Source organism: Anopheles ziemanni, chromosome 2 (genome assembly GCF_943734765.1).
Source record: "Anopheles ziemanni chromosome 2, idAnoZiCoDA_A2_x.2, whole genome shotgun sequence".
NCBI lineage: Eukaryota > Metazoa > Arthropoda > Insecta > Diptera > Culicidae > Anopheles > Anopheles ziemanni.
Window position 1 is genome coordinate 30184228 of NC_080705.1, and position 26645 is coordinate 30210872.

The 26645-nt window shown below is 46.3% G+C and overlaps 1 protein-coding gene across 1 annotated transcript; it reads left to right on the forward strand.

Annotated features, from left to right (window-relative positions):
- Window positions 1-5868: 5868 nt before the first annotated feature.
- On the forward strand, window positions 5869-25712 carry LOC131288595 (rho GTPase-activating protein conundrum). Its single transcript, XM_058317746.1, has 9 exons — window positions 5869-6096; window positions 20595-20662; window positions 22849-23290; window positions 23363-23450; window positions 23528-24110; window positions 24645-24822; window positions 24897-25080; window positions 25146-25305; window positions 25374-25712. The coding sequence occupies exons 1-9, from the start codon at window positions 5883-5885 to the stop codon at window positions 25497-25499; spliced, it is 2043 nt and encodes a 680-aa protein (XP_058173729.1). The 5' UTR covers window positions 5869-5882; the 3' UTR covers window positions 25500-25712.
- Window positions 25713-26645: the final 933 nt, after the last annotated feature.

The window sequence follows — 26645 nt, forward strand, 5'->3', positions numbered from 1 at the left end:
CGTCTTCGCTGACGTCAGTTGGAAGTTTCACTTTCTTTCCTCGTGCGAAAACTTCGATACACCGAAATGAGTCGAACCTACGACTCAAAGACCGATGCCAGCACGACCCACGATTCGTGGCCACGAGGAATTCCTTGTTCCAGCGTGGTGTGTGTCCTCGCGGGTAGGCAACCTTTTGCGCGACGAACTTGCCCTCGGGGGGGAGAGCGCACACATCAGAAGATAGGCGGTGGATATAGAGGCAGGCCAGAGCAGCAGCTGCCGCGCTGTAGCCTGTAATTCGAAATGTTACCACACTCTTCTTTCGGCGATACCTATATCCGCAGCGCCGCCCAGAGGCCTTCCCGTCCGGTCCGGGCAAGGTCTCGGTGGTGGTGATGGTAGTGGTTGTTGCTGCTGATACAGGTTGCAAGCGAACCAGCCAAAGTGGTCGCTGCTCGAATCAACGCCGTGCTGTGTGTGCGTGTGTGCTTGTATGTGGACTCCACCCGATTGCCGCGAGTCGAAACCCGGTCCAAAGGAGGAAACCAGTTCTGGTCCAGTCTTAATAATGAAGTGTGTGCACCTTTACTCGTACGCTGTAGCGAACCTTAGGGGCCTAAGCCTTCTTAGACGTTCAGGTGCACGCTTGCGGGCCACACTATCTTGCCTGCACGCCAACTCCCTCTAGAAACTCTCACTTTGATCTCCTGGATCTGCTCGGCTGCCTGCATGGGCGCTATGTAAACTGTCAAACCTCCGCGGAGGTCAACAGGTTCGATACGAAATGAGAATTTAATCACCGCGACTCTTTAGGTGAAGTGAGACGGGGACGGGTCCACTGTCACGGGAACTGTTGTGAATTCGTTTTGGCAAGTGGCTCCGGGTTCCCGGGGATGAAAGTTCCCCGAAGTAAAATTCCCCCCTTGTGTGGGGGACTTTATCGCTCCAACCTGTGTCGGGGTCGACGTCTCGGCGGCTGATGTCCACGCGCAGGTCATCCCAGAGTTCAGCACTTTTGCTTTCCGCAGGCACACCAACAACGGGTGTTTTACCGTAAACGGTGTACCCAAAAACCTGTTGTGCTTCCTCGGATATGGCGGCGGTGGTACTTGCAAACCCTCGGTGGGCTGCGACCTGTCGCAATCACTTTCACTGCCAACGAGTTTTCACCGGTCTCCGGGTGACAAGCCGGTGGCTTTCCTCGACCGTGTAGAGAATATAACAATAAATCTACCGAAAGGAAGAGTGTGCCTACCAGGTCCGGAACTCTTGGGTCCGAAGTTCGCACAGGAGGACGACGTCCATTGGGCCTGTGGGTCGCAACCGAAACCGCAAAGTTGCAACTGGAAAGGTGGGAAGCTAGAAGTCACCCGCATGCTTCTAACGGCCAGCTCCATCGGTTTCCGGTATGTCTTTACCTACTAGACTGGACAGCAATGGAAAAATTGTGTCCATGGATCGCGCTTCCACTTCATGAACCGGAATCGAATATATGTACACCGTCGGTGGAACGTGCTGCTCTGTCCGATAGTTGGCGAATGCACTCCAACCGGCCCGTGGTAGGTCTATCACATGACCGCACTCGAGAGCCGGTTTTAGAAAATGCATAATCCGATACTCCACCGCCGGCCATGTCCGTGCGGTTCTGCGGTTTTGGGGGGTTCGGTGTTTCGCAAACCAACCGGCCGGGCGGGAATGTAATAATAGTTTAAAAGCTGACATATGCTCGACCGCACGGCGAGCCAAAGGCAAACGATCCAGATGACGACGACGATGATGATGTTGCGGTAGCCATTTTTCCCATTCGGTTTTCCTGCTGCTGGCGGTGTGTGAAGGATATGGTTTTGCGCTACAACTTTTACCGCCTCGCAGATAAGGGAAATGAGTTAAGAGCCGTATGTGAGGGCCCCCATGTTGGGTGTTGATTTAAATGACAGTTTTATGTCGGTTCGGTGCAGCGTCAAGTGGACTACCGGGTTTTTTTTCGGTTGAGTGGTTCAATTTATGGAGGCAATCTTTTTTTAATTTATAAATATCACACATTTGTACTTTCTCTCAACTGATTCAATGCAGGTTTATTCCTCTTAAGCTCATAAGATATCAATTATATATTGCCTTACTTTTTTTTGTCCAGCTTTTCTCCTCACTTAACCCATTTATTTTGTATCTCACAGAATCACGTTCGTGACCAATTGTGCTCTCGGACGGACACACACACACACACACACTTTTTTTCTACTACCTTCATTATGAAGCCTTTTAAAACATTCAATTGCTATCAATGAGCTTCATTTGCTTGGCCGTATGTAACTCACAAAGCAGCACCGATCCGTTACGCCTCGTTGAGTGCTGTACTCGCCATTAGGGATCGGGGTTGGTAATCACACGCGCACAACGCTGAACGGTGCATTTGTTTCCTTTTTGTATCCCCTTGATGTGCTTTTCCCTTTTCCCACCCCTATTTCCCGTCCAATAACGCAGTGTGGCCATTCAATCAAAAGCAGTGATCTGCAACTTATGTGTGCCACCTGAAGCATGGTGAGGAGTCGCATTGTGCAACCGGTTATGGACGATTTTACGAGCCGATAATGTCCGGACATACGATCCCGTTCCGTCTTCCCGTCGACCCCGATCTCGTCCGGTGTTCTCAACTCGAGAGGAGAAGAGTGTCCCTTTAAGAGGTTGACGATTTGTGATTGATTTGTTAGAAGAAAGAACAGCAATAAATTGTAAAGATAAAGCGCAAAAGAATGAAACCACTTTTCAGCAAAAAACAAAAAAAAATCACTGTCAAAGGTTTGATTGAGCAGTAATTGATCGAGCCCCCCCTCGGGTGGTGGTGATCGAGTGGTGATCAAGCATCGCCCGTCCAGCGCACACTTTCCGGTGCGATCACACTGCGCATATAAGATGCGGAAAACCAACATACAAAAGGCGGAAAGCAAAAATTAAGCTAGAAGGGGGAAAAAAACACCCTCCTCACGAGTGCACAAGAAGTTGAGGCGAACGAGTACCGCCAAGATGGAACTTCCATTGTTCGCTCGCCCAGTAACCTTCACGCGGTTGACCGAACGCTTGAAGATCATGGAAAGAACAAGTGGACGCACGTGGAACGCCCGGTTGGCTTCTTGGAGGTACGTTTAATTGAATTCTTCACGCAGAACACTCCAGGCGGGAGTTTGGATGTTAAAGGTACAAAGTGGACAAAGGGGAAAAAATAAATAAAAACAAACGTTTGCTGCTTCGTTGACGGCTCAGAAATCTCGTGAAGAAGGCAAAGTCCCGGGGATAAACCCCTCCGCACTGGCCCTTTTGGGACGAATTGACACGTAAATGTATTTATTCCCGCTGTCGTGTCGGGTCGAGCTTCTTCTTCCGTTGGTGTTGCCGACTGTTGGATTTTATTTCGCGATCCTCGCGCAACCTCGGAGAATAAAACAGGACCCCCTTGAAGATCGGTGATCAGTAAATTCACTTTAATCGCATACCAGGACGGTGTGTGGCGTGAAACGAATCGCGCGACATACGTGAGAGGCTCGAACGTACTCGTTAATGTCTTTCTTCCACAAAATTGTACCTTTTTTATTTTTGTTCACCTGCTGAATCATGCGAGCGAAGGATATGTTCGGTTGCGATAAAACTTTTCCGTGATGCCCGCTGGGGAGGCTGAGAATGATCGTGCTTCAAAGCTCCTTTCCTGTAGCCGAAGCGCTTATTTTCGCTGCCCGACTAAATGGGATTGTAGGATTGCAGCGTCAGTATTTGCGTCAAGAATTAAATCACAATTACTGGCATTACAGAAGAGTTTTGTTGTAACACAGTTTAATTTGTTTCTTCACTTATCTAAAGCAAAACCATCTTATTCTCCTCAGCTTATTGTATGTGGATTAGGAGATTAAAAATATTTGCTAGTGTTATATCAGAAAAGCAAATGCTATAACGATCATCATGAAGAAAACGATCTCTCCGTCGCATTTATGCCCTTCCCGAGTGATAACCTCTTGAAGCGATTCCCAACCTGCTTGTGGTGATGATCTCGCATGATTTCGCCAAGCCAGTGACACCTCGCATGACGCAAGATGAACGTTCAAGATGCTCGCATTCGTAGAATGCCCTCCCCCTTGGCCATGTTATGTAATTGCAAGTGGTCAAGTGTTGATCCGTCTTTTATCCACGGATCCTCCAATTCAACCACTCCCAAAATTTGTTGAAGAGAGATCAGGAGTACCACCGCAAGCCGCGCATGTTGTTTAATCACAGAGTCACGACGAGTGAAATGTTTCTCGAGCCGGGTATAATTATCATTTGTTCCGAAAGGCGCTCGGCATGAGCTGCCCGTGGTGTTCCAGATCTCTTTCCCCAAAAAAAACCAGTCGACGAACGTTCAACCAACGGCTTGTTGTGCCACTTCCTTAGAGGTTGTGGTACAAAATAGAACCCAGAACGGTACAGAATGATTGATGACGCCGGGCATAGAATGTGTCGCTGGTCCCTAACATGGGGCTTAGTTCTATCCATCATCCGAAGTGGGTGAACAGATTTCTTACATGTTTTCTCCGCCGTAAGTTTTTGTAGGTGGTTTAAGCTGCCTGGAATGTCGCTTGAGGGTGTGCTGAGCTTAAGGGCTGTTCGATTTGGAAAACATGTTTTTTGCTTCTTTTGAGTCACCAATGAAATTGTTTTTAATTGTTGAAGATTTATACAAATGTTTTGTTAACTATCTTTGATTGTTTGAATAGATTCTGCTTAATTTTCCCTTTGTTAGTCATATTGTTGATATTTTTATGCCTTTTAAGAGTTGCACTATAAACTTCATATTTTAAAACATCACAAAACTATTTTAAAATTCAAAGAATTGGTCAATTGCTTTTATTGATATCATCAAATCTGTCCTAGCAATAACCTTTTCCCTTGAAACAAATGAAATTTAATAAATTATCTCATATTCTCTTTCTCCTTCCCATTTCTACAGATTACCGCATCCCGGGCCCATCGATCGGTGTGAGAAGAGATTTGTTTTATAATTAAATCCACTCCCAACGACGATCGCACGCCCCGAAAGGCCGCACGGCGAAGCCACGCTTTGCCGGTGGCAATTAGCAGCAATACGACCATTTCCGACAAATCACCATCATCACGAGCCCCTCGGTCATACCGCGTCCCGGCCCTACCCCGCGCGACGGACGCAGTAGTCGCTAGTGGCGTCTAGTTTTCCAAACCCAAAGCGTGGGTCATTTCCTCCGATCGGTAGCCAGTATCCGCCGGCTCGGTTGCTGCCGTGGGGGACCACGAATCTCCGGAACAGGAAGTGAAGTGAAATCAATAGAAGGCAAAAGGCAAACGCACACACAGTCGACCAGAAATGCGGACGGTGAAAATTTATCTGGCTTACCCAAGAGAGTTGGGTCATTATGATATTATGAAATCTTGGTGAGAAGACAAAAACACAAATGGATAGAAATGTGCAGCTCACTGATATCGTGGAGGGGGGGGAGGGGTTTTACTGGCTGCTTGATTCCGTGTGCTCCCTCCTTGTGCGTTTCGTGATCATTGTTTGCAGTGCGTCAAAACCCCGGAAAGTGTTTTCCACCTAAGATCACCCGAATTGATTGTTTGTCTTAATTTAATTCTATTTTTAGCTGCCGATAAAAGGAAAGTAAATCCACCGGAAGCAGTTGTAATAGTTCACGATTTTGAAGGCGCAACTCCGGCACTCCCGTGTGAGGGTGCTGTCGCTTTTGTGTCAGTTCAGGTCGGAAAACCCCGCGCTGCACCAATGTTGTAAGTCAGCGTTGCATTCTCTGCGGCAACAGTGCAGTGCAAAATTAGCGCGGGTGAAGTGAAGTGGAGTCGAGTGGAGTGAAAAGTGCCGAGTGAAGCGAAACGAAAGCCCAATCAACATGTTATCACGCATCAGTGGCGGCGGTCAACCGTCAACACCGCCCTCGCCAGCGACCTCATCAACAGCGACGACGCCGATGATGATGATGGGACCGACCGGCACATACCAGCATCATCATCACAAGGATCAACACCAGGACGTGGACGATCTGGACGAGTATCTGTCCGAGTACAAGCTGCAGGCACCGATCGAACCGATAGCTCACTATGCCGGTAAGTACGTTAGCGAAGAAAAAGTGGGAAACAAGTTCTGGCAAAGGCAAGCAACCGGAAAAAATCATTTCCTCAAACGAAATAATTCTATTATTGAGAATAATTCTTACGTGTCGAGAAAAAACGAGTCAAGTTTTTCCTTATCAAAACGAAAACTGACATTTTTCTGACAATTTTGGAGAATACGGTTCTAATGCTATACACGAAAAATAGACAAATTTAAAGCCTATGCATTCTCAATTTCATCAAAATGCAGTATGGAAATAAATTTACTTCCCTGGAAATGGAACGGATGGATGTTGGAAATTGGGATCAAATTTATTCTGCTATTAGCCCTTTGACTGATAAATTATCTTTCTTATCTATTCGACCGCCATGCAACAATTACGAGTGTTTTCAAATATAATATTTGCTCGTATAAAACGATCACACTTGAAACATGTTACGCGTAGTTCGCGTCCTTCAGGCACTTTAACAGACCGTTCAGTTTACTCCACCGGACATTCATTTCCACCTAGCCTCTTCTCCACCCACATATCAACCTGCATTTCCTTATGCTTGTCAACAACAGCAGCAGATGTTGTGCGATTGCGCTGTTTGCGCTCCGATACTAATCGAATGCAATTTGTTGCGTTGTTTGAGCGTGCCCTATTTGAACACGGGCTTTCAACTGCACGGCCCGTTAACGATTCGATCGGGATATTTGAACGCGCTCGATAACGGCTATCAACAGTCGAGATTCGCGTCCTTGCGAGGCAGGGACAACAGGTGGCGTTATATTTCACGGGCCGACCGTTTTCTTCCTCAACGCCTTGAAATTGGCTTCTTCAGTTGCCATCCATCTCGAGACAAAAGCGAACTGTTCCCGAGATAAAGTGCGAAACAGCGGCCAGCAATCGGGTGATCGAACTTTTGGCTTTTATTGGTCCGAAAGCGAAAACTGATATCTAACGTGTACCACGTTATTGTTTGTGTGCGATTTTTGCTTTATTTGTTCGTCGAGCTAAAGAAGAGTAAAACAACAGTAAATCGCAATCAATCTTATCTAGGTCACAGGGGAATCTTAAACCCCCCCTGCACGTCATCGATAAGATTGGGGAGGTACGTTGGCGAAACAATAAATGCAATAACGACGACCACGTGGGATTAGATAACGGGTGCCGCTCCGTGGCAGCTGGGAACTGTTTGCGATGCGACGTAAGCGAAAGACACATATTATTTTTAGACGCCTTATGTCGTGGTGGTACATTTCTCTTTTCCAACTTTACCATCCGTTCTTTGAGATAAATAAGCCCTTACCAGGTGGAAAAGGGCTCACACAGCTCACTTATCAAATTAGAGGAAAGTGTACGTTAATTTTTCCTCTTAGCCTGGCTAATGTGTTTTTTTTTCTCAACGATGATGTAATGCAATCGGAGATAAAATTAGGGCCCCTGTTCGTGACCGGCTAAACGGTCCCTTGCACGGCCCGAAACCGTTAGGGAAAAGGACAGGGGCATAATTTCCCCTGCCGGGTACCGGAGGAAAATGGCTGACCGAAAGCCCGGCAGCCAAAATGGTAATTGGCGCCGCTGGTAATTTTTATAAATCATCCACTCGATGAAATGCATCCGAGAAAGAGAGCTGGCGTATGAAACTGCAACTGCAGTAGAAACAAATGTGCAGCGTCGTTAGAAATTCCGACCGCGTGCACTTTTTGCCAACAACACACACACCCATGATAACCACCCGCCCGTTGGGTGTGCAATTGCACTCGTTTACAATGCAACTGTGTGTCTGCCAACGCAGTTTGTCTATTTTATTTTATTTCCCCGCTGCTTTCCTTCGCCGTGCTTAAAATCGCCACTCTTTGCCGCCTCCTTTCCCGTAAAGCAATGCAATTGCCGGCGTTTATCCGTTTGACCAGGGGTGCAGTGCAGTGCAGTGCAGTAAAAAAAATAATGGTGCCCCGATGCACCTTCGCGGAATCCGCTAATCTTTGCACCACCTGCACCCGCGCTCAGTAAGACAGTTCAGTAAGTGCCATCGGCTGGTAGAGTGCAGCTCCAGTCGCTAATGCGGCGCACAATCGTGAAAGTGCACCAATTGTGCACCAACACCGCCGCCATTCCGTGGCTGAGGTAGGCAATTTTCGGTGAAGATTAAACAAACAAAGAAACTGCTGCAGGCGTTACGAGCGGAAAAACTCTTTTGCTCCCCGGCGAATTGTTGGGCGAAGCCAATTTCGGCTACGCGAGAGTTGATCGTCCACGAAGGTTATGATTTTGGAAGCGTTTGCCGACAACTCATTTCCTAACGAACGCTAACCGTTGGAGGTCGTTGGGAGTTATTGAAATTGATATCGACGACATTTAGCGAGGAAACGCAAGCAGATAGTTTTTCATAAATATTGAAGAAATGTCAAGTGTGAAGAAAGTGGATAATAAGAAACGGTGGCTCGATGATATTGTTTACGAAAGATCGTGAATACTGACTCTATCAGTACGCTTTCGTAATGTTGACTTGAGTGTGCCTTTAATGAATCCAACTAGGCAATATTTTTGTAAACATGTTTCTTTACTCCATTATGAATTTTAAATGCTTAAAACATACAGTAGGAAAATGAGGAAATATGCAACCCTAAACGAAGAACACAAGTCTTCGAAGTACATTGAACACAAATTCTTCAAACTATACGGTTCGATTCGATCGTTTATTATCATAAAACACTAAAATAACAATAAAATTCTCCAGAACCCATCAAAACCGCTTTACTAGAACAACTCCTTGCCACGCGTTATTGAAATAGCATGGAAAAATGATTTTTAAATAAAATTTACAAACCAAAAAAAAAGTACCATTGATAAAACAAGGACCATACAAATTGGTTTTAATTTCAAATGAACACTCGTTTTTTTGTTGCACAATTTTAATTTGTTCATTACCATTGGATATATTTGGAAAACACTTATTAGTTCACATTGCCGGGTGCATATTTCTATTGGTTGATAACGTGTTATTTGTTTAAATACAAAGATTAAAGATTTTTTTCATTGTTCCCTAAACAACCCTTTCGAATACAAAAATATTTCTGCAACAGGTTTCAGGCCCAAACAGACTTCTCTTCTTTTCTTTCTTATATAGAAAGATAAACAATGTTAAAATTAACATAGAATTCATGGAATGTTATAACCATAGAGCAATTTTCAAAAACAAATGCCAAAGTTTTATCGTCATTTCTATTTTGATAAACACAAAATACAAACCCATTGATTTTTTTTCCAAGGTTTATGAGAAAGATTTATGTTTTCCAAAAACTAGTGAATAAGTTTTTCTCTAACCTTGGATTCTAGCATTGTAAAGATCGTATAGATACGAACAGCGAGACGCATTTCGACACCGATCGGACTCATCCGAAACGAAAGTTGATCGAAAGTTCAGTGGCATCTCATCGCTTGGCACCGAAACCTTCATGGTCAACCGATCGTTATAAACTGGCATAACTTCAGGCGATCAATTTATGGTACGCAGGCACCGGTTTAGCAGCTCATAAAAGGCGCCGCCATTTTCACGCCAGCTAAGCGGTATGCAGGACACAACGAGCCTAAAAAAAAACGGGGTATGAAAAACTTGTGCGAATTATGTGCTTGCAGAAGCATGAAAGCGCGCGGGGCCGGCTTGAGCCGAAGGATCTTCTTCAGATTAAGAAGCACCGACCGGCCAAGGGTTTTCGACTTCCCCCTCCTCCCCCCCACCGGGGAAGGTGACTGCGGGTGGGCACCGTCGTGATTGAACGAGGTCATCGCCACTGGGCCAGCGAAGCTGTTAAGCGGTGGCTAGTGGACGATGCAGCTGCAAACGGTTAAACGCTGTATCCAGAGCCGATCATTACATCATCATCTTCATCCTCATCGATTCGGTGGCTGCGCCGAGGCGCACATGTTTCGGCGTGTGTCATCCCCTTTTGCGACATGCGCCACCCTCGGTCTCGGTTCGATATGCGACCGCAATCGATACTAATACCCTCCGGCGTGTACCGAACCCGCGTTTCGGGGCGAATGAACGAACGAACCGGGCTGGTGACTATCGTGATCAAATATTAAGCCCCATCGCCCCGACGAGATCGGCGACGCGGCGGTATGACGCAATCACGCGGTCTCTGGGACTGTGGGATCCCTCGGTGTATATTTCACCTCCCTTTCTTGACACTTTTCTCCGCCTTCCCGTATCGACGCTCGCCGTATCCGAGGGCGCAAAAAGCAGACTCCTCGAGAAGCGTACAGAAAAAGCAACCCCCAAATCTCTACGCCACGCTGGAGAACATCCTCGAACACGAGCGAGGAGGACAGGTCCGCGGACCACACCTTTTGTTTGCCGGACCGATGTCGGTGGTTTTTCGAATCGACTAAAATTTTAAGTAAATACTCCCCTAGCAGAAGGTAAGCAGCTTGTCCGTTCGGGCGAGGAATAAATAAACTCTTCCACTCATATGACTCCATCATCCGTCTGTCTGCTTAAGACGGTCGGTGGGTAAATTATACTACACGTTGAACGATTTGTCTCTCATTTTTCCTCTTCCATTACTACCCTGTAGTTAACGTTGTTAACGGACCACCGAACACCGGTCGGTAACTAATCGTTCGCTAATTTAAGCGCAAGGAATCCCATACTTAACCCTCACTACTGACCCCCGTCCTCAATTGGCAATTGATCGAATGAGGGGTCGATTTTTTGTTTTTTTTTTTTTTGCTAAATTGTCCATTTGTAGGACACATATACACACACACTCACAGTCAGTCATGTCAAACAATTGTCGGGGAGGTCGGGTTCACGCTTGCCAACATGATCGCGTCATCGCGACGGGTAGAAGAAAAGTGGGCCTTCCGCTGCGTTCTGCATGGCTGCGATCGCTAAACCTGTGGTCACAGCTTTCCGCAACCGCATGCGGTTGCGTTTTTGATCTGTCAAACGAGCACAGCTTTTTGCCAAAAATAATACTTTTATGTTTGAATATACCACTTATATGAGCATACAATCTCATTAAAGTCTACTAGGAACAATATTTACAGTTGACATATAAAAACGCCAGAGTCTGCGGCAAGAATCAAACTCGTTTGATTTTTTAGTACAGAAACCGCAAGGTCTTGCGTCTGCGGTGACAGCCCATGACAGCTCCTATCTCTCCCATGGGAAAAAACGCAAGCGCATGCGGTTGCGCAAAGCTGTGACCAGGGGTTAACCGAACCGACGTATTACAAAATCGTCTTCTTACGCCAAGACCCTCCTCTCTGAGACTTGGGATGGTGGAAGAGTGTTTTCCGGTCGCGAACGACGGGAACGAGGGTTCGTTGAAGCCGTTGGTGCTTTAAGATAGCGATCGATAGATCGATTGTTCTCCGTATGGAAGCGCAGGGCAGTGAGGGGAAAAAAAAGGCAAAACAAAATAAAATCGAGCAGCTAATTAAACGCAAGTACATATGTATGTTCATTAAAATCGTTGTCGTGTTCACTGAAGGGTGTCGGAGGCGCAGCGAGGGAAGGGAAAAGCGGCGCAGGCACCGAAGCATAATGTTCGAATTGCGATTTTGCATTGTTTTTATCGATGAGTGATTTTCCGGAGACCGCCCGTCTCGACGGAAGAGGTCATCCGGTCGTCGCCCGCGGTTCGTCGCTTGACGACCGACGAAGTCTTTCGTGTTTCGTGACGTGAGCTTCCCATGGCGGGGGGAAAAAAAGTACTGGCTGGCTTCCCGTTCGCCGGCTTCGATTGTGCTTATTAATTGTTACGCAAGTGCTTTTCTCTACACCCCCTATCCGCCTAGGGACACGATCTCCACACTCCAGCGCGTACGCATCCGTTCCCGCCGGATCGTGGTCGCAACAATTTTGGCAGCAGCATCAATTTTCGCTTCTTGTAGGGCAGCTGTTGACTTGAGGTGGCGCACAACAATTGAGTTATGATGTGCAGTTTACCTTCTCCAACTCGCAATGAAGGGTTGAGCCGTTTTGTGGCAGCATTCTTGCCGAGTTGGTTGTGGTTCGTCGTGAAAGGTTCGCAAAAGAATGTGCCAGCTCAGTTTTGCGCCCACCGCAACGGATGTACACTACGCGAAGTGGACTCGAATTTCGTGAATTGTGGATTGCGTAATCGTTTGCATTTCGTTCGGTGAAATATGTTTTTATTTTGCCGCACTCAAGAAAGGTGTCCAAATTCGTTCCAAATCGTCGACATACAGAAGAAGACAACCCGCCTTCGTTTCGTGGTGCCGAATTATTAGTATTCAGCCAAGCTGCTTGCCACAGAAGAATGTATCCATAATGATCATCGGGTCGAAAAGAAACCTCTGCGCAGATTTGGAGGAGAATTTTCAAATGGCCCTTTCAACACCCTGTCCAACGTGCCTGGACAGCGTAAAATATTATTTACACACACACACTTTGTGGGAGTTAATTTGCGCCTGCCAAATGTCAACTCGTTACGGATGGTGACGCGACTCGACTGCAGCGGCTTCGTTCGTGCCGGCGTCGTTGGCTTGACCTATCCTCCGGTACCGGCGTCCTCCGGGTGGGACCATCTGCAATAAATTCTAATTCTTATGCCGTATACTACCCGGTTGGACCATGGCTGTCCATTAAACGTGACCATGTTTCATAACCTCTTTCGGGCTGGCGTCCCTCGGTTGTCGGGCTTGGGACGCATAACGCGTCGTGGACGTGCGCAATCTTGGCGATTTCGGTAACCAAGGGGTGTGTTTGTTATCTGAACCTTCGATCATTTTATTGTGCAATGGATGAGTAGGTACCGAACAATAATTTTTATGATTACGGTACGCATCCCGTGGATTCTGTAATGGCAAAATTAAAGTAGACATTTTATTTAAAGTCTATTAAAGATGCATAATTCAACAATGTAAATTTTTGCTTCCGGATGGTCAGTGCCTAGCGAATTAATAGCCTAAGACAATAATTCCCTTGAAAGTGTTCTTCGATAAACTAAATTCCATTCTAACTGAGGTTGCTGAAGGAGTTGATCTTTAAATAAAAATTCCTACAGAGTATCAAAGCAGGGCTTACTATAATTTGGCAAACTAATGATGGTAATATATTTCATATCTGCAGAGGGAAATACCTCACAAATACACAATTGTAAATAGCGAATACCATTTGAGAGTAGGAACTAACTTCCTTTTCTAATGGAGTCCCTCGAGAAATGCTTTCATGCGGTGGCGACCTGGAACCAACCGGAGGAATGAGGATGTGAACACAGAGACCGACCGACAAAGTAGCACATTCCAGCCAAGCCGTCCGGGTTCCGGCTACCATTAGACCCGGCACGCACCGAATGAACCCCTTTTTTGCATGCACGAACGATCGTCGTCTGTTCCTGCCGAGGTAGTATGTGTCGCCCGCTAAGTGCAATATGTTTAGAGCCTCATTTTATGCTCCTGCAAACAATTGCAGCCCGTAATGTGGTCGCCTGAAGACGGCGGTGGACGACGGTTGTCGCGCACTTTGTCGAGCAAATGCGAAACAAAACTTAACACATGGCGATAACTAAAGTAAAACAGACACCAACACACACAGAGTGCTCGTCGTACGCCCTTTGCTGCGCTGAGCGAGGCTGTTTTGTTTTTGTTATTTCTTATCCCGCCCCGGGTGTTGCATTTCGTGCGACATTGTATTGGGAGTCCGCGAGTAGCACTTGGGCAGCGCGCGCAGGAAAATAAATTAAGCGTCTCTCGGTACGCAAACCCGCCCTGTAATCCTTCCCCCCTCACTCCCCTCCGCCTTCGATTCAACTGAACCACCACCAGAGGCTACGTGCCGAAGCATAAATATGCCAATCTGGCACTCCGAAGCCCTTTCGCCTGCGAGGCTAAGGCGGGCTAAATAAACCATGCGGCGATGCCCGACGGTGTGTTTATCGGCAATTGGAAACGAATGTGACATGATGTATTTGTTTTTGATTCGCAACGGTTAACTCGGTGGATTGGTTAGCCCGACTGGATGGGAGTTTGCGATTGGAAACACGTGAAGGGCTGAGCAGAAAATAAAACATGCCCGGGTTGTTTCTAATCGTAACGGCTCAAGACGATACTGTGCCTGCTTTTATTATTCCTTGTTTTAGTATTTCCGCATTTTCGCGTGTTTAACACCACTGCGATTATGATTTCGAACGTTAGGGATGGCATTACAAATGGTACAAATGTTGTTTGCATCAATTTCTGCATTCCCTTTCAAGTTTTATCGAATGAAATGAAAAGTAAAAAATATATAAACCTTGTTTAGCACTAAACAAGAAATTGCAGAGAAATTAACACTAGAGCTACCGCGATTTATGTTCAATATTAAAAAGAAAATTTTATTTTTGTTATACATTAAAAATAAAGATTCCATTGGATGTGTGAAAGTCACGCATTAACATTTGGTAGAATTGTTCAACCTTAAGAAATAAATGTGATTGAAAAAGTACCTGACCAGTCAAAATGACTGGGCCGGTAGTTCTAGTGTTAAAAAAGTAAAGCTCGATCAAACTAAAATATAATTTGGAAAAGCACAAGTAAGTGTAAATGACTGTTGTTTAATTAAGAAAAGTTGTAGTTATAAACATAAATGTAGCGCGAGCATTGTATAACTAGCGTAAAAAAGGTATTTTGTTTGATCACAGAAATTCGATGAATTATTCCATGTAATTTTTGAAAAAACCTTGAAAAAAGAAATTGTAAGACAAACATATTTATATCGAAATTAGTCAAAAAGGTAGAAGTGGTATTTTGCAAATGTGGTACGGTCCTTCTTATGCTTGCATTCTGTATTTATAAAAAGACTGCCTGTCTTAAATATTAAGTTGAATATTCTTCAACACAATGTACACAATCAGTTTCGTTGCCTTAAAAATAAAATTAAGTAAGGACTGTATAAATTATTTCTCTTGCAACACATCCAGCACATAACGGTACGAAGTGAAATGCGAAAAACGATAATACGCATCTGCAGACGACGGTCTGCAATTTGGTAAATGGCAATGCAATTTCGATTGACCATCCCCGGGGCGACCAGTTACCACCACGGCCAAGGAAGCGGGTCCATGCAATCCCTTTTTCGTCCGCCCGTCCTCGTAATGAAGCAGTTGTGATAATTTCGAACGATCACAAGGATGGACGGGCGTCCCATAAAGTCGATAATTAGTCCCCAACCCCCGTTCCGTAATTTAAAAATGGGTCGTCCGAGAGCTCGAGCATCGAAGGCACAATGTCATGTTGCAACATTGCATTGGTTACGATTGGCGAAACAACAAGCAAAGATTTGGGGACCACATTATCAGAATTTCAGAGTTGTTGCCGTACGACTTTCGGCGCCTGGGGAGGTTTTCGCAGATTGGATTGGATCCCGATTCAATTGAAACCCTCCGCCTTCGATGGCTCATGTCATTAGCAGGAGAACAGACTACAAAAGTAAAAGAAATGGGTAGGAACCAACCCTTTCCTTGTGAGTCGCAGGATGACTCGGGGTAAACTACTTCACCTCCCTTACCCCATTCGTGACACTTCCAAAAAGTTCGGAGGAGAAGAAAAACATGATCATGGAGAAGTACATCAGATGACGGACACACACACCACACATCATACCGCCGAGTGGCTGGTGTGTCGTAATTATTTATTTTATCGGTCAATTGTTGACTTGCTGATGACTGACTGGCGAATGGAATGCCACCACGAGTTGCATACACAAGATGCAGCACAAACATTCGTCTCCACGCGTCCGATACTTCTATGCCATTGTTGCCAACTCTCGCGAATTGATTATGATTGCAATCGATACAAGATGGAACCTAACCTCGATCGAATGTAAAATGCCACCGGCTCGATGTCGCGCGTGACCTTGCGGGCGTTGTGTGGACGTTTTTGCGTACTTGTGCATGTGTGTCTCACCCCTCAGGCTCACGGTCCCACGCGGGCGATTAAGGTCGAGGTGATTACGACCGTTGGACGCCGATGGACGAGGTCCCCGAAATAAAACGACGTACTTAACCCCAACACTTGGATGGGCGCGAAATGGTAATCGAACTCCTACGGTTGGGTTTGATGTTTCGTAGGCGTCGGTGCAGAAGCGAGCTAAAGGTGCCATTTTAAAAAATTAACCTCCAACGTGACCAATAACGTGGCAATAAAATTTATTGCACACCTTTAACTTTAAGGTATTCAAATGAAATAAAAAAAGTCGCAACACGAAAAATAACTTGATCGTATCATTTAATATTTTGAGCAATAGTTTTTGAGTATATTTCGTGTATTTTGCGAACGCCAAGGGTTTGGTAGTGGCTTCGATTCGAACCCACTTCGAACCAACTGAACGCACAATTTTCAACTGGACTTGGCCATTCCTTGATCGCTGGTTGGCGCTCTGTCTCACCTAATTATACCAAATAACCGGGCCTCGAGGTCGCGTACGTTGGTGTACGTTTCACCACCTCCTTGCTAAAGAATCCCCGGGCCGATTCATCCCACCAGCAAGCAAACCCATCCGCCTCCGGAGCGAACGCAATTTTAGTGCGTTTTCAAATCGACCAATTTCGCGAAACCGACGCCATCGAAAGAAAGGGAGGCGGCAAGGGGGTAGTTCGATGGGTGGGTGGGGGAGTCTTGCTTAAAATATAAAACCCCAACGTTACTACAACGCAACGGAACCCAGGGGTGCGACCATCGAGGAGGGTCGATTTCACAAATCAAGATCGATGCAATTGTTATTGAAACCACGTACGGGAAAGAGACTCCATTTTTTGACGCACTCCGAAGCCCGCGAGGGATGGGGGGTGGGACTGGGTGTTTTCGACAAATGCAAATCATTAATGGGCCGACCTCGCTCGCATGTTCTATGCGTAGGAACGCACCTATGTTGGTTTTCATCACTGCTTTATGTTCCGTATTCAGGAGTGGAGTGTTTGCACCTATGCGTGTACGTGTGTGTGTGTGTCCATGTATGTATATAGGACGGGAAATCAGTCCCACAATTCCACCGGCCCAATGCTCTGTTATTCGTTCCCGTTGCGTCGGAGAAGGAAAATCAAATCCGCCGGGAAGCGTCCATACTGTTCCGGGTGAGGATGATGATGATGATGATGATGATGGTTGGTTGGCAAAATGAGACCTCACTTCCAAAGCACCGCGTGCGGAAATGGTACGCAATTGTTGGATTAAATTGACTCGAAGAATTGAAGAAGGTTTGTTGGATATTGGCCTAATAATGAAAAAAAAAACCTATCTTCATCCCACCGACTAACTGTACCGGAATTGATGAAGTTTTTGGTACAGTTTTCGCGAAACCACCCACGAATTTAGCACACATACCGTATGTGGGCCGAAAATGTAAACGAGAAAAACCAGGGTAGTACAGTTACTAAGGGTATTCTTTTTTAATTGGAAAAGCAAAAAACATATTTTTTTAAATGAAGCTTTGCTTAAGATCTGATTTTAAATATTGAACAAAACGATGATGGAATGGAAACAAACATGAAGTTATTCAAATGCAAACATTAATCAGCGGTCAAATAATTCATTCCTAATATTTGGTACAAAATTCTTAAACATTTACTCGTCGAAAGAGAAAGCACCCTTATTTACGTAATCCCCCCTTTTCTTGTGAGCGATAAATTTTGTTAAAATATACTCCTAGCCCTAGCGTCTCATGTTTGCCAGCCTATAAACACACACCGCGATAACGATTGCAGCTCGTTTCGTTCGTGTAGCAAGCGTAAAATAAACATTTCGGTATCATCACGCATCGCGGTTCGTCGTGTCGGGGGAGGTAAATAAAGCGCGAGGGGGCAAGACAAACCGTGGCAAAAATAAAATTAACCCAAACCAAGCACCCCACCAAGCTTCGGCTCCATCGCCGTCGTCCCGCGGAGGTCTTTAAACTCATCAAAAAAGATTACGATTTCTTCCGCTTTCTTCCACCAGCCACAGGTTAAAACCTTAGCGCATATTCTGCGTGAAAGATCGCGCCCCCTCGCCCCCAAATGGCGCAGATTTTGCCAAGTTTCACTCCGCCCGGAAGCCCCGAAGAAGCATTGGGGAACGTCACCAACGGGTGGGTGATTTTTCTTCCAAGCCCTTTGTTGTGTCCACTGTTTTGACAGGGCACGCGTGTTCGTGCTCCCACCGGATCGTGGTTTTGTCTGCATCTTTATTAATTAGCAATGAAATTGCATCTTTTAAAGAGAAAAAATTAAAACACACCCCCCCTCAACAAAGCATGGGAGTTAACTATCTGTAGAGAAAATTGGGCAAACGATGGGTGGTTTAGGGAAAAAAGTTTGCCACGGAAAAGCCATACGAACATAAAAATAAAGAAAGAAGCAAAAAAAAGATGATCATACAGGCGCGACGACACAAGGGAAAAATTAAAATTACTGATGACGGTGAAAGAAACCGAAACATAAAACAGAGCTAATCACTGTTCAGCGTAATTCCGCCAACTGCTCGACATCGTTAATGCAAGTAGACTAACTAAAGCACACTCATTTTCCAAACTAATAAAACTCTCCAACGGTCTAGCGAGGTTGTCGAAGGGAAAGAAACGAACTCCACTTTCGAGTGCCACACTCCGATTTTGTGTTTCGCGCGTTGTGGATTAATTAATTATTAATTTATGCCCGCGCGAAACCCCTTTCCTTTTTTAATGGGTTAGTGGAACGGCGGGGCGGAGGGCGTGAGTCCAAAACCGTCGTGAAAATTGTCGCGAAAGGTGGAAAATGGGTAGAGGAAGGAAGGATCCCAGGTGCACGTTGTTTTTGTTGAGTCTGTCTCGAGTTTCAGACGGAGTTTGCGAAGGTTTTGAGATGGCGAGTTAAATATGGATTATTTTGATCACTTCTTTCGCGTCACACGTAGATGATTTGTTTGCATGAAATGAAAGCAGATTAATTAATGCGCCGGTCCAATGTGGTGAGCAGATCGTATAAAGAGCACCCGAAGATAAAAATGATAATGACGAAGAATAGGATAGACTTCCGCATTGCTGAAAAACTCTGAAAAATGATAGGAAAATGGAAATTAATATGTCTCTGATTTTGTATAAACAAACAAATTTCAGATCCTGATAAAATCAGTTATTCTGCATCACAACAAAAAATGTGAAATGTGTGTGAATGGGGCAAGCATTTGTTTTTACCATGAACTATTCTCCCTTTAATATTACAAACCCACCAAATGATTACCGAACTGGCTTCTGTTTATTTATCATCTATTCGTGCTATCACTGTCTGGGACTATCAAAAAAGACAAACATAAAACACTCTGGCAAACCACGTGACCAGCTTTAACACTCTTAACGAAACACGAATTCACTTAAACACCCCAAAACTCACAGGCCCATTTTTTAAGGTGGGGAGCTGCTTGCAAACAAACCTTGCCGGTTAGAGTTTGTTACATAAGCTGGCCACCGTTTGTAACTAACGTTATTTCGTGTTGTTGTTTTTTTCTATATTTCATTTGTTTATTTTTTGTGTTTCCTTCACCGACCGGGAGAGAGAAGGAGTTTTTTCTGTCATTGGCTCGTAATTCGGAACCTTCGTCTTGGCGCAAGAATTGGAGGACCTCATGACGGAGTAGTAGCTTTCGTTTCGGCGCATGACCTAGAACTTTCGCGGTCAACTCGCGCTTTCGTTTGCGGTGGGCGACTTGGTAGGGCGACCTTTTGCGGACAAATGCGAGCACAAGTGCAGTGTGGTAGTGGTATAGTACGCCTTGTCCCTCTAAAAAATAAAACTTGTGACCGAGACGTTCCTCTGTAGGACACAGGTTGTGTGGAGGTTCACAATGCCTATTTTATTTTCCTCTGTAACGATGCGTTCCACCTCCAGACAACTTTCGGCTGCCGATGCAGTCGGACTGAGTGGGTCGATTCGTAAACAGGAAGCACATATAATCTCATCATCGAACTATGATGCCCAGACCAGATGGATGGAAGGTAGATACCGGCAGGCTCGGGGTTGCTTTTTATATAGACACGTTTGCGATACGTCTGTTGACTAATGAGAAACTTCCGCGTGTTGTTTTGTGTACCCTGCGGGAAAAATATTCCACACTCTCCTGTGTGTGGAGCTACGAACTGCCGGAGCTTTGAGCTTTTGCTTGACTAATTGCCTGCACGTTTACTGCACCCTGAATGCACCACGGAAAATAAAACGTATTACAAAACACATGGACAAACTGGCGACCCCAATCGTTCGGTTCGAAGAAAAGACATCCCCCGGGCATAGAGGTTTTGTCCGGAGGAACAGGAGAGGTACGAAAATTAACACCCATCCGCGAGACGGCTCGAGCAGCGCTTCTTCCGGAAGGTTTCCGTAGGCTTCTGCCACCCGACACAAGGTCGGCCAAAGGGTACGGCAAAAGGGTGGTGTAATTACCCGGGGGGCGAAGAATATAGTCTTGGTTGCTCTTAACAAGCGGCAGTATGGAAGATATAATATACTGATCTTATTTGTCTCTCGTTTGTGTTTGTTTCCTTCGCAGATGGAGAACTTGAAGCGGAATGGCTCAATTCGGCTGGATTTCCACAACTAACCAAAGCATTCGAGGAGGTAAGTTTGACTTTCATACACAAAAATGTATGTCCTTCAAAACATCATCCATAGAACCATTCACATTTAATTGATCTCGAGCAAAATGCGCCATAAATGTGACGCAGTGAACAAAACTAAGGCTGACTTAATTAGCGAAGTAAAAAATCAAACAGACATGTGGAAGCAGATATTATCAAATTAAATTGCGCGCAAATGTGCGCAAGTCGTCCTAAACGCTCCAATGAAACCGTTGGTTCTGACGTCACGTATCAATCAACTTCTGACACAACAGCAACAGCTTCCCCGCAGCAGTTTCGTTAGCGTTGTTGCGATTGAACAAACATTTAATTATTCGATTCGCCGACCATGCGTCTTTCCAAACCCGAAGGGGAAGCGCCAGCATCCCGAACCAGAACGCAGCCCCGTGCGAGGTTCTCCTCCGGAGTAAAATTGGAAATGGCTGCGTTGATTGATTACATGATTGAGATTTGGACGATAAAGACGATAGCGAATAAGACAAAAAAACCAACAAACAAGAGGATAAAACAAAGACGCCACCGCCCGAGGGAGCTGTGTTCATTACATTCTTTCGCGCAACTGAGACTGCTGGTGGTTCTCCTCGGGCAGGCACTACACCTGCAAGATCGATACAACGGGTTCGTACGAGCCGAGGGTGTCGGAGGAAATGTTTAATTTCCTGCCGGACGTTGGGTCCACGCTATTTAAAACACCGGTAAACGAGTTATTGTGACGCGCCAGATCCCGCTGTGCGTTCGATCACGGTAGGCTCTGGCGAAGTCCGCCAAGGAGCAAGGTGGAAGCAACCTCAAGCTGCTTTGATCTTGACAGATACGCACAGGCTATGCTTAGTACGTTCGTTTAGTTTCAATTCAAGACTGCTTCCCGTGTGCGTGTGTGTGTCTGTGTGCGTGTGTGCCGTGATCCTTTTGACGCAGGATCGGGTTGCCATCAACTTCAATCATCTCGCTTTCCGATTGTTTGCTCAGGTGATTAAGAACTTCGTGCCAGAATCACATCAGAGAGGGACCTATGGTGGAAGGAAACGATATTAACAATTATTGGTTCATCACACGCTCCTCGCTCGAGCTTGGCTGGTGGCTTCGTTGTTGTTGAGCCGACCAGCAAGATCTACCAAGGTACTAGTCTGCTACCAAGGTCTGCTCTTCTTTTCGTATCGTCTTCCGTTTTAGCTTCCCATAACGGCCAACCGAGGTCGAACGAGTCTTAGCCCCCGATTCGATTCTTCGACATTTTCGGGAAGAGAAGTGTCGTAAGTTATTATTTGCCCACTTCCTCCTACACGATATTCGCACATTTGCCCTTGACTTCGTAGTGCCTGCGTCTGGAAACGTCAGAAAACAAAAAGGAACGCGACCCCATGCGCGGTTCGGCGTTTTAATCCCGCAGAGGTCGCACGGGTCGGCTTTCGGTTGGTTATTAATTAGTCTCCAGTCATACGGCAATTTATGTTCATCTGCAAATCGATGCCGAACGTAATCTGTTCGAACGCTAATAAAGAAGAACTAATTAGTAAAACAGGTTTACGATCGGGTTCTAAAATAATCTGTCTATACGGTGGAATAGAAATAGAGCTTTGTTTCGTGATTCAGTGAAGATAAATGTTTTGACTTGTGGTCAATAATCAGCGGTACCATTGAACCATGTGGTGTTAGAAAATAATATTGAATTCCATCACTCATCGATTTTTCATGCTTGTGTCGACATCGATCAACCAAGCCAGTACGAAATGTTTTTTGTTATGAGTTTTTGGTTTTTGAGATTCAGAAAGATTATTTTTCGATTATCTGTTAGAAAACGAATAACAGAAACAGAACAGATGTTTATATTTGTTATCAGCAAGGAATAAAATTTGAGAACAGAAATGGGTAAAGGAGCGGAAATAGGTGATTGTCAAAAGGTGATTTTTTTTAAATTCCTTGGCATAAGCAAACATCAACAAAGTCTTTGCCACACTAATTAGGTAGCTGGAATGATGTTATGAATGACTGAAAATCATTAAATTTCTATTAAAACATATCTTGTCCTTCAAGGGTTAAGCAGCCTTCAAGCATCTCTTCTTCATCCTATGCAATCAATCAAAGTTTACCATGCATTCAGTGACATTGCAAAATCCAACACTTTAGGCATGCTTTCAAACTAAACAAACATTTGTTCTTCTCCAGGGTCGCGAGCTATCGGCAACGGAACTAGCTCCGGTCATCTCCGGCCTGTCAAGCATGCACGCGGAAGCGGTCAAGCAGCGCGTGAAGGCGCTCAATCGAACCGTGCGGGGCCGAACGCGCAACCGCTCGACGAAGAAGCCGGACATTCGGGACGTGTTCCGGGACCAGGACTCGTCCAGCACGGGGACACGGTCGCGCAGCGCGACACCGGACTCACTCGACTCGCTGGCCGGCGATGACGCGTGGCACGGATCGGTGAACAACGGCCACCATCACCATCACATACCGAGCTTTGTGTCCGTGTTCGATGGCAACGGCGTTGTCCGGCCGACGCCCATCCGTGGCAAGCAGCACCTGCGACGTACGCCCAGTGCACCCCTGCGCGGTTCGGCCGAGCTCTTCCGGGGCTCCCACATCCGGTGCGACATTCCGATTCACAATGGTAGGTAGAGAGAAAGAGAGGAAGAGAGTGTGGTGTACGATTTTTCATTCGAAATTTCCCATTCACTTACAGAGGGTATCGAGCTGCTCAACTTCCAAAGACTAGGTACGATTCACATACCGAGGATCCGGTCGGGGTCGGACCCATCCTGCACCATCGGGTAAGTGTTCGCCTCAACCTTCTTCATCCCAAACTCGCTCATGCTCATCCCCATCCTCCATCTCCTCCTTCGCACAGTCCGCACGCAGGCCAACACATCTCTGGCACACGGAGCCACACGAACCTCTACAACGGCAGCCCGTCGGTCCGGCGGGACAACGACGATTCGGGCAACTCGTCGTCGGAGCAGAGCCCCCCGAGCTCGCCGCCGCGCAACAGTCTGCTCAGCTCAGTGGAGAACTCGCCACTTCGCTCGTCGTACGAACCGGTCAGCTTCGAGAGCATGATCAAGCAGACGACCCCGTCGGCCGCGGACCAGTGGCAGCCGCTGTCGGCGGCGTCGCGCGAACCCTGCGTCGACATCGACCTCATCTCGGAGGGCGAACAGAAGCGCCTCCAGCCGCTGCTCTGGCTCGAGCTGGCATCCCTGTTCGACAAGCATCACGTGTCGCTCGACAAGCGGAAACCGTTCAAGCGGAAGCGCAAGGAGGAGGGCAACGTGTTCGGCGTGTCGCTGAATGCGCTCGTGCGCCGTGACCAGCAGATCACGGGCGAAGACACCACGCTGGTGCCGCTGATACTGCAGGCCATCCTGGCGGAGCTGTCGGTGCGCGGCGCCAAGGAGGAAGGCATCCTGCGTGTTCCCGGACACAAGCAGAAGGTTGGTGTAGTGGTGAAGTGTAAACTGAGTCAGAGTGAGTGAGTGAGTCAAGTCTTCGCAACGAGTGCATTGATTCAATTCACAAAAATGACTTATTTAAGCTCATTTATGAATTGGCTCAGAGCGTAAGGATTTGACTCAGTGAGAATGAATTGAGTTGGTGAGAATTATTTGACTTAGTGAGAATGATTTGACTCACTCTGCCTGATTTGCCCCTCAGAGTGATTTTGAATCATACTTTGTGAGCGAAATCACTCTGAGGGAACCAAATCATGCTGCGTGAGTCAAATCAATCTCACTGATTCATATAACATTCAATGAGACAATTCACGCTGACTGCGACAAATCGTTCTCACTAAGTCTATTCATTCTAAATGAATTAAACAAATCAGTCCCTACTCCAACTCACTCATTCCTAATTGACTCACGTTACTGAATTTTTATTCTCATAACTAGCTTGTAGTCTCAGACGCGAGCCAGAGGGGAATCCATAAAGTATACTCATATTAATTGAACCATCCTTTCCATTTCAAGACCGAAGCTCTCTACAATGAGATCGAGCACAGTTTCTACTGCAAGCCGGAAAAGATAGAACCGCTCATCAAAAAGGCCGGTGTACACGATCTCAGCGCACTGTTGAAACGATGGCTACGGGAACTACCACAACCACTGCTGGCCAACGATCTGGTACACCTTTTCTATCAAACGAACGGTAAGCGAGCGGCCCTTGTTTCCTTGGACGATGAGCATTCATGTTCTAACGCCCGTTACTCGATCTTCCATCAGTTCTACCTCCACACGACCAGTACAAGGCGCTGACGGTGCTCTGCCAGCTGCTGCCGCACGAAAACCGTAACACACTGCGGGAGCTGCTCAACTTCTTCCGCCGAGTCGTGGACCTGCAGGAGTGCAACAAGATGTCCCAGCAGAACGTGGCCACCATCATCGCGCCGTCGTTCTTCCCGCCACGGTAAGCACGACGCATTTATATGACCGACCGTATCCGCTTACTGATAAGTCTTTCTCGCCCAAAAGGTTTGTCCATCCGCCGGACAAGAACGACATCGGGGCGCAGGTGCGTATGGCCGCCCAGTGCTGCCATCTGACGAACGTGCTCATCACGATGACGGACAGTCTTTGGCTGGTGCCGCAGCGACTTATCGAGCAGGGCAAGATGATCAACAAGAATGGGCAGGTAAGGATTGTGGCCAAAGGAGCTAACTCGCAACTGAGAAGTCCTTTAACAAACGTCCTTTCTTCCAGCCCAAGCGACAGCTTACGCGTAAAACCAAAAACGGAAGCAGCAGCATTATCGCGATCAACCGAAGTGCCACGAACGGGGGCGACTTTGTGTTCGATACCAACCACATCCACCGGTTAGTGATCTAAATCTAAAAGGGCGGAGAAGAGAAATCGCGAAAGGAGTTTAAGACGGCCGATGCCTCCACTGAAACAGGTTTTACCACCAATGAGCTTTACTATATATCACCAATCGTCAAAACCCAAGAAACCTTATGCTTAATGTTAGTCTCCCAAAGGCATCCCCGTTACGCCGTGGTGTGTCCGTGCTTTAGCGTTATTATGTTTGCACTAGCCGTAAGGAGTCGTGTCTAAATTTAAGATGAGTGTAATTGTATAGAAGAAGAACGATAAAGGCCACGGTAACTGTCCACTGCGTGCGCATTGCGTCTCCACACCCCATTTTCAATACCTCATTAGAAGATTAGGAGGCGTGCGTTGATTGAAAGGATTGAGGGTTACATTTCGTTGCTTCCAAAACACGTTTGCATAATGAGTGCTGCGGGAAGAGGAGGTGTAAAATAAGAACAGTATTTTGTTTAGACACGGGCTCGCTCTAGTTCTTCAGCACCTCAAAGGGTGCAGGTGCGCGTGCATCGGAGGTATTTTTAGAACCGCGTTTTGTGTTGTGTTTTATTTCTCCCCCGATTTGTATATACGAAGATTTTCGAACGGGAGTGTTCTTTCTGTAAGTCAGCATTTAAATCTAGCCCTATCGCTCTACCCTCCACGCGGCTTCGCTCGTCTTCGTTCCGTAGGAATGGAGCTTAAAAATAGGTACACTTTCCACCGCGACATCCCGCGCGATCGGTGTCCGGAATCGATCATAATTCCATCGCTCAAAGCCGACGGCCACTTTTATGGTATACACACCATGCGTCATTATGTCGAGGTTCTATTTTCGGACCAGAACTAAAGCAACATGCGGCGTGAGTTTAAGTATCCGCCCGCTCTCGGGAAGTGATCTTCTCAAGAAATGGAACGTAGACGGGACGAAAGTGCTCGGTTAGCCGACCCTTGTTTGCCGACGCATCTACTTTGGCTCCAGCACTCGGTCGATCAGTTTGACTAAATTTAGACTGACCGAGTTTGGAATGAGAGTGGAAGCCGTCAGCGTTGAAATTGACACTCGGGCAGACTGTTACTAAGGGGTTCGTCCATAAAACTTAGCGATTTCGAGACGATACCGATCCGCGCGGATGAGGAGGAAGGTTCACATTTAAGTGAATTAAAACG

What these genes read in the sequence shown, in the direction of transcription:
- LOC131288595 (XM_058317746.1), top strand. Translation starts at nt 5,883, where the DNA reads ATGTTATCACGCATCAGTGGCGGCGGTCAACCGTCAACACCGCCCTCG. An exon ending in CGACATTCCGATTCACAATG is followed by an intron (nt 23,291 to 23,362) that starts GTAGGTAGAGAG and finishes ATTCACTTACAG; the next exon opens with AGGGTATCGAGCTGCTCAAC. An exon ending in TTCCCGGACACAAGCAGAAG is followed by an intron (nt 24,111 to 24,644) that starts GTTGGTGTAGTG and finishes TTCCATTTCAAG; the next exon opens with ACCGAAGCTCTCTACAATGA.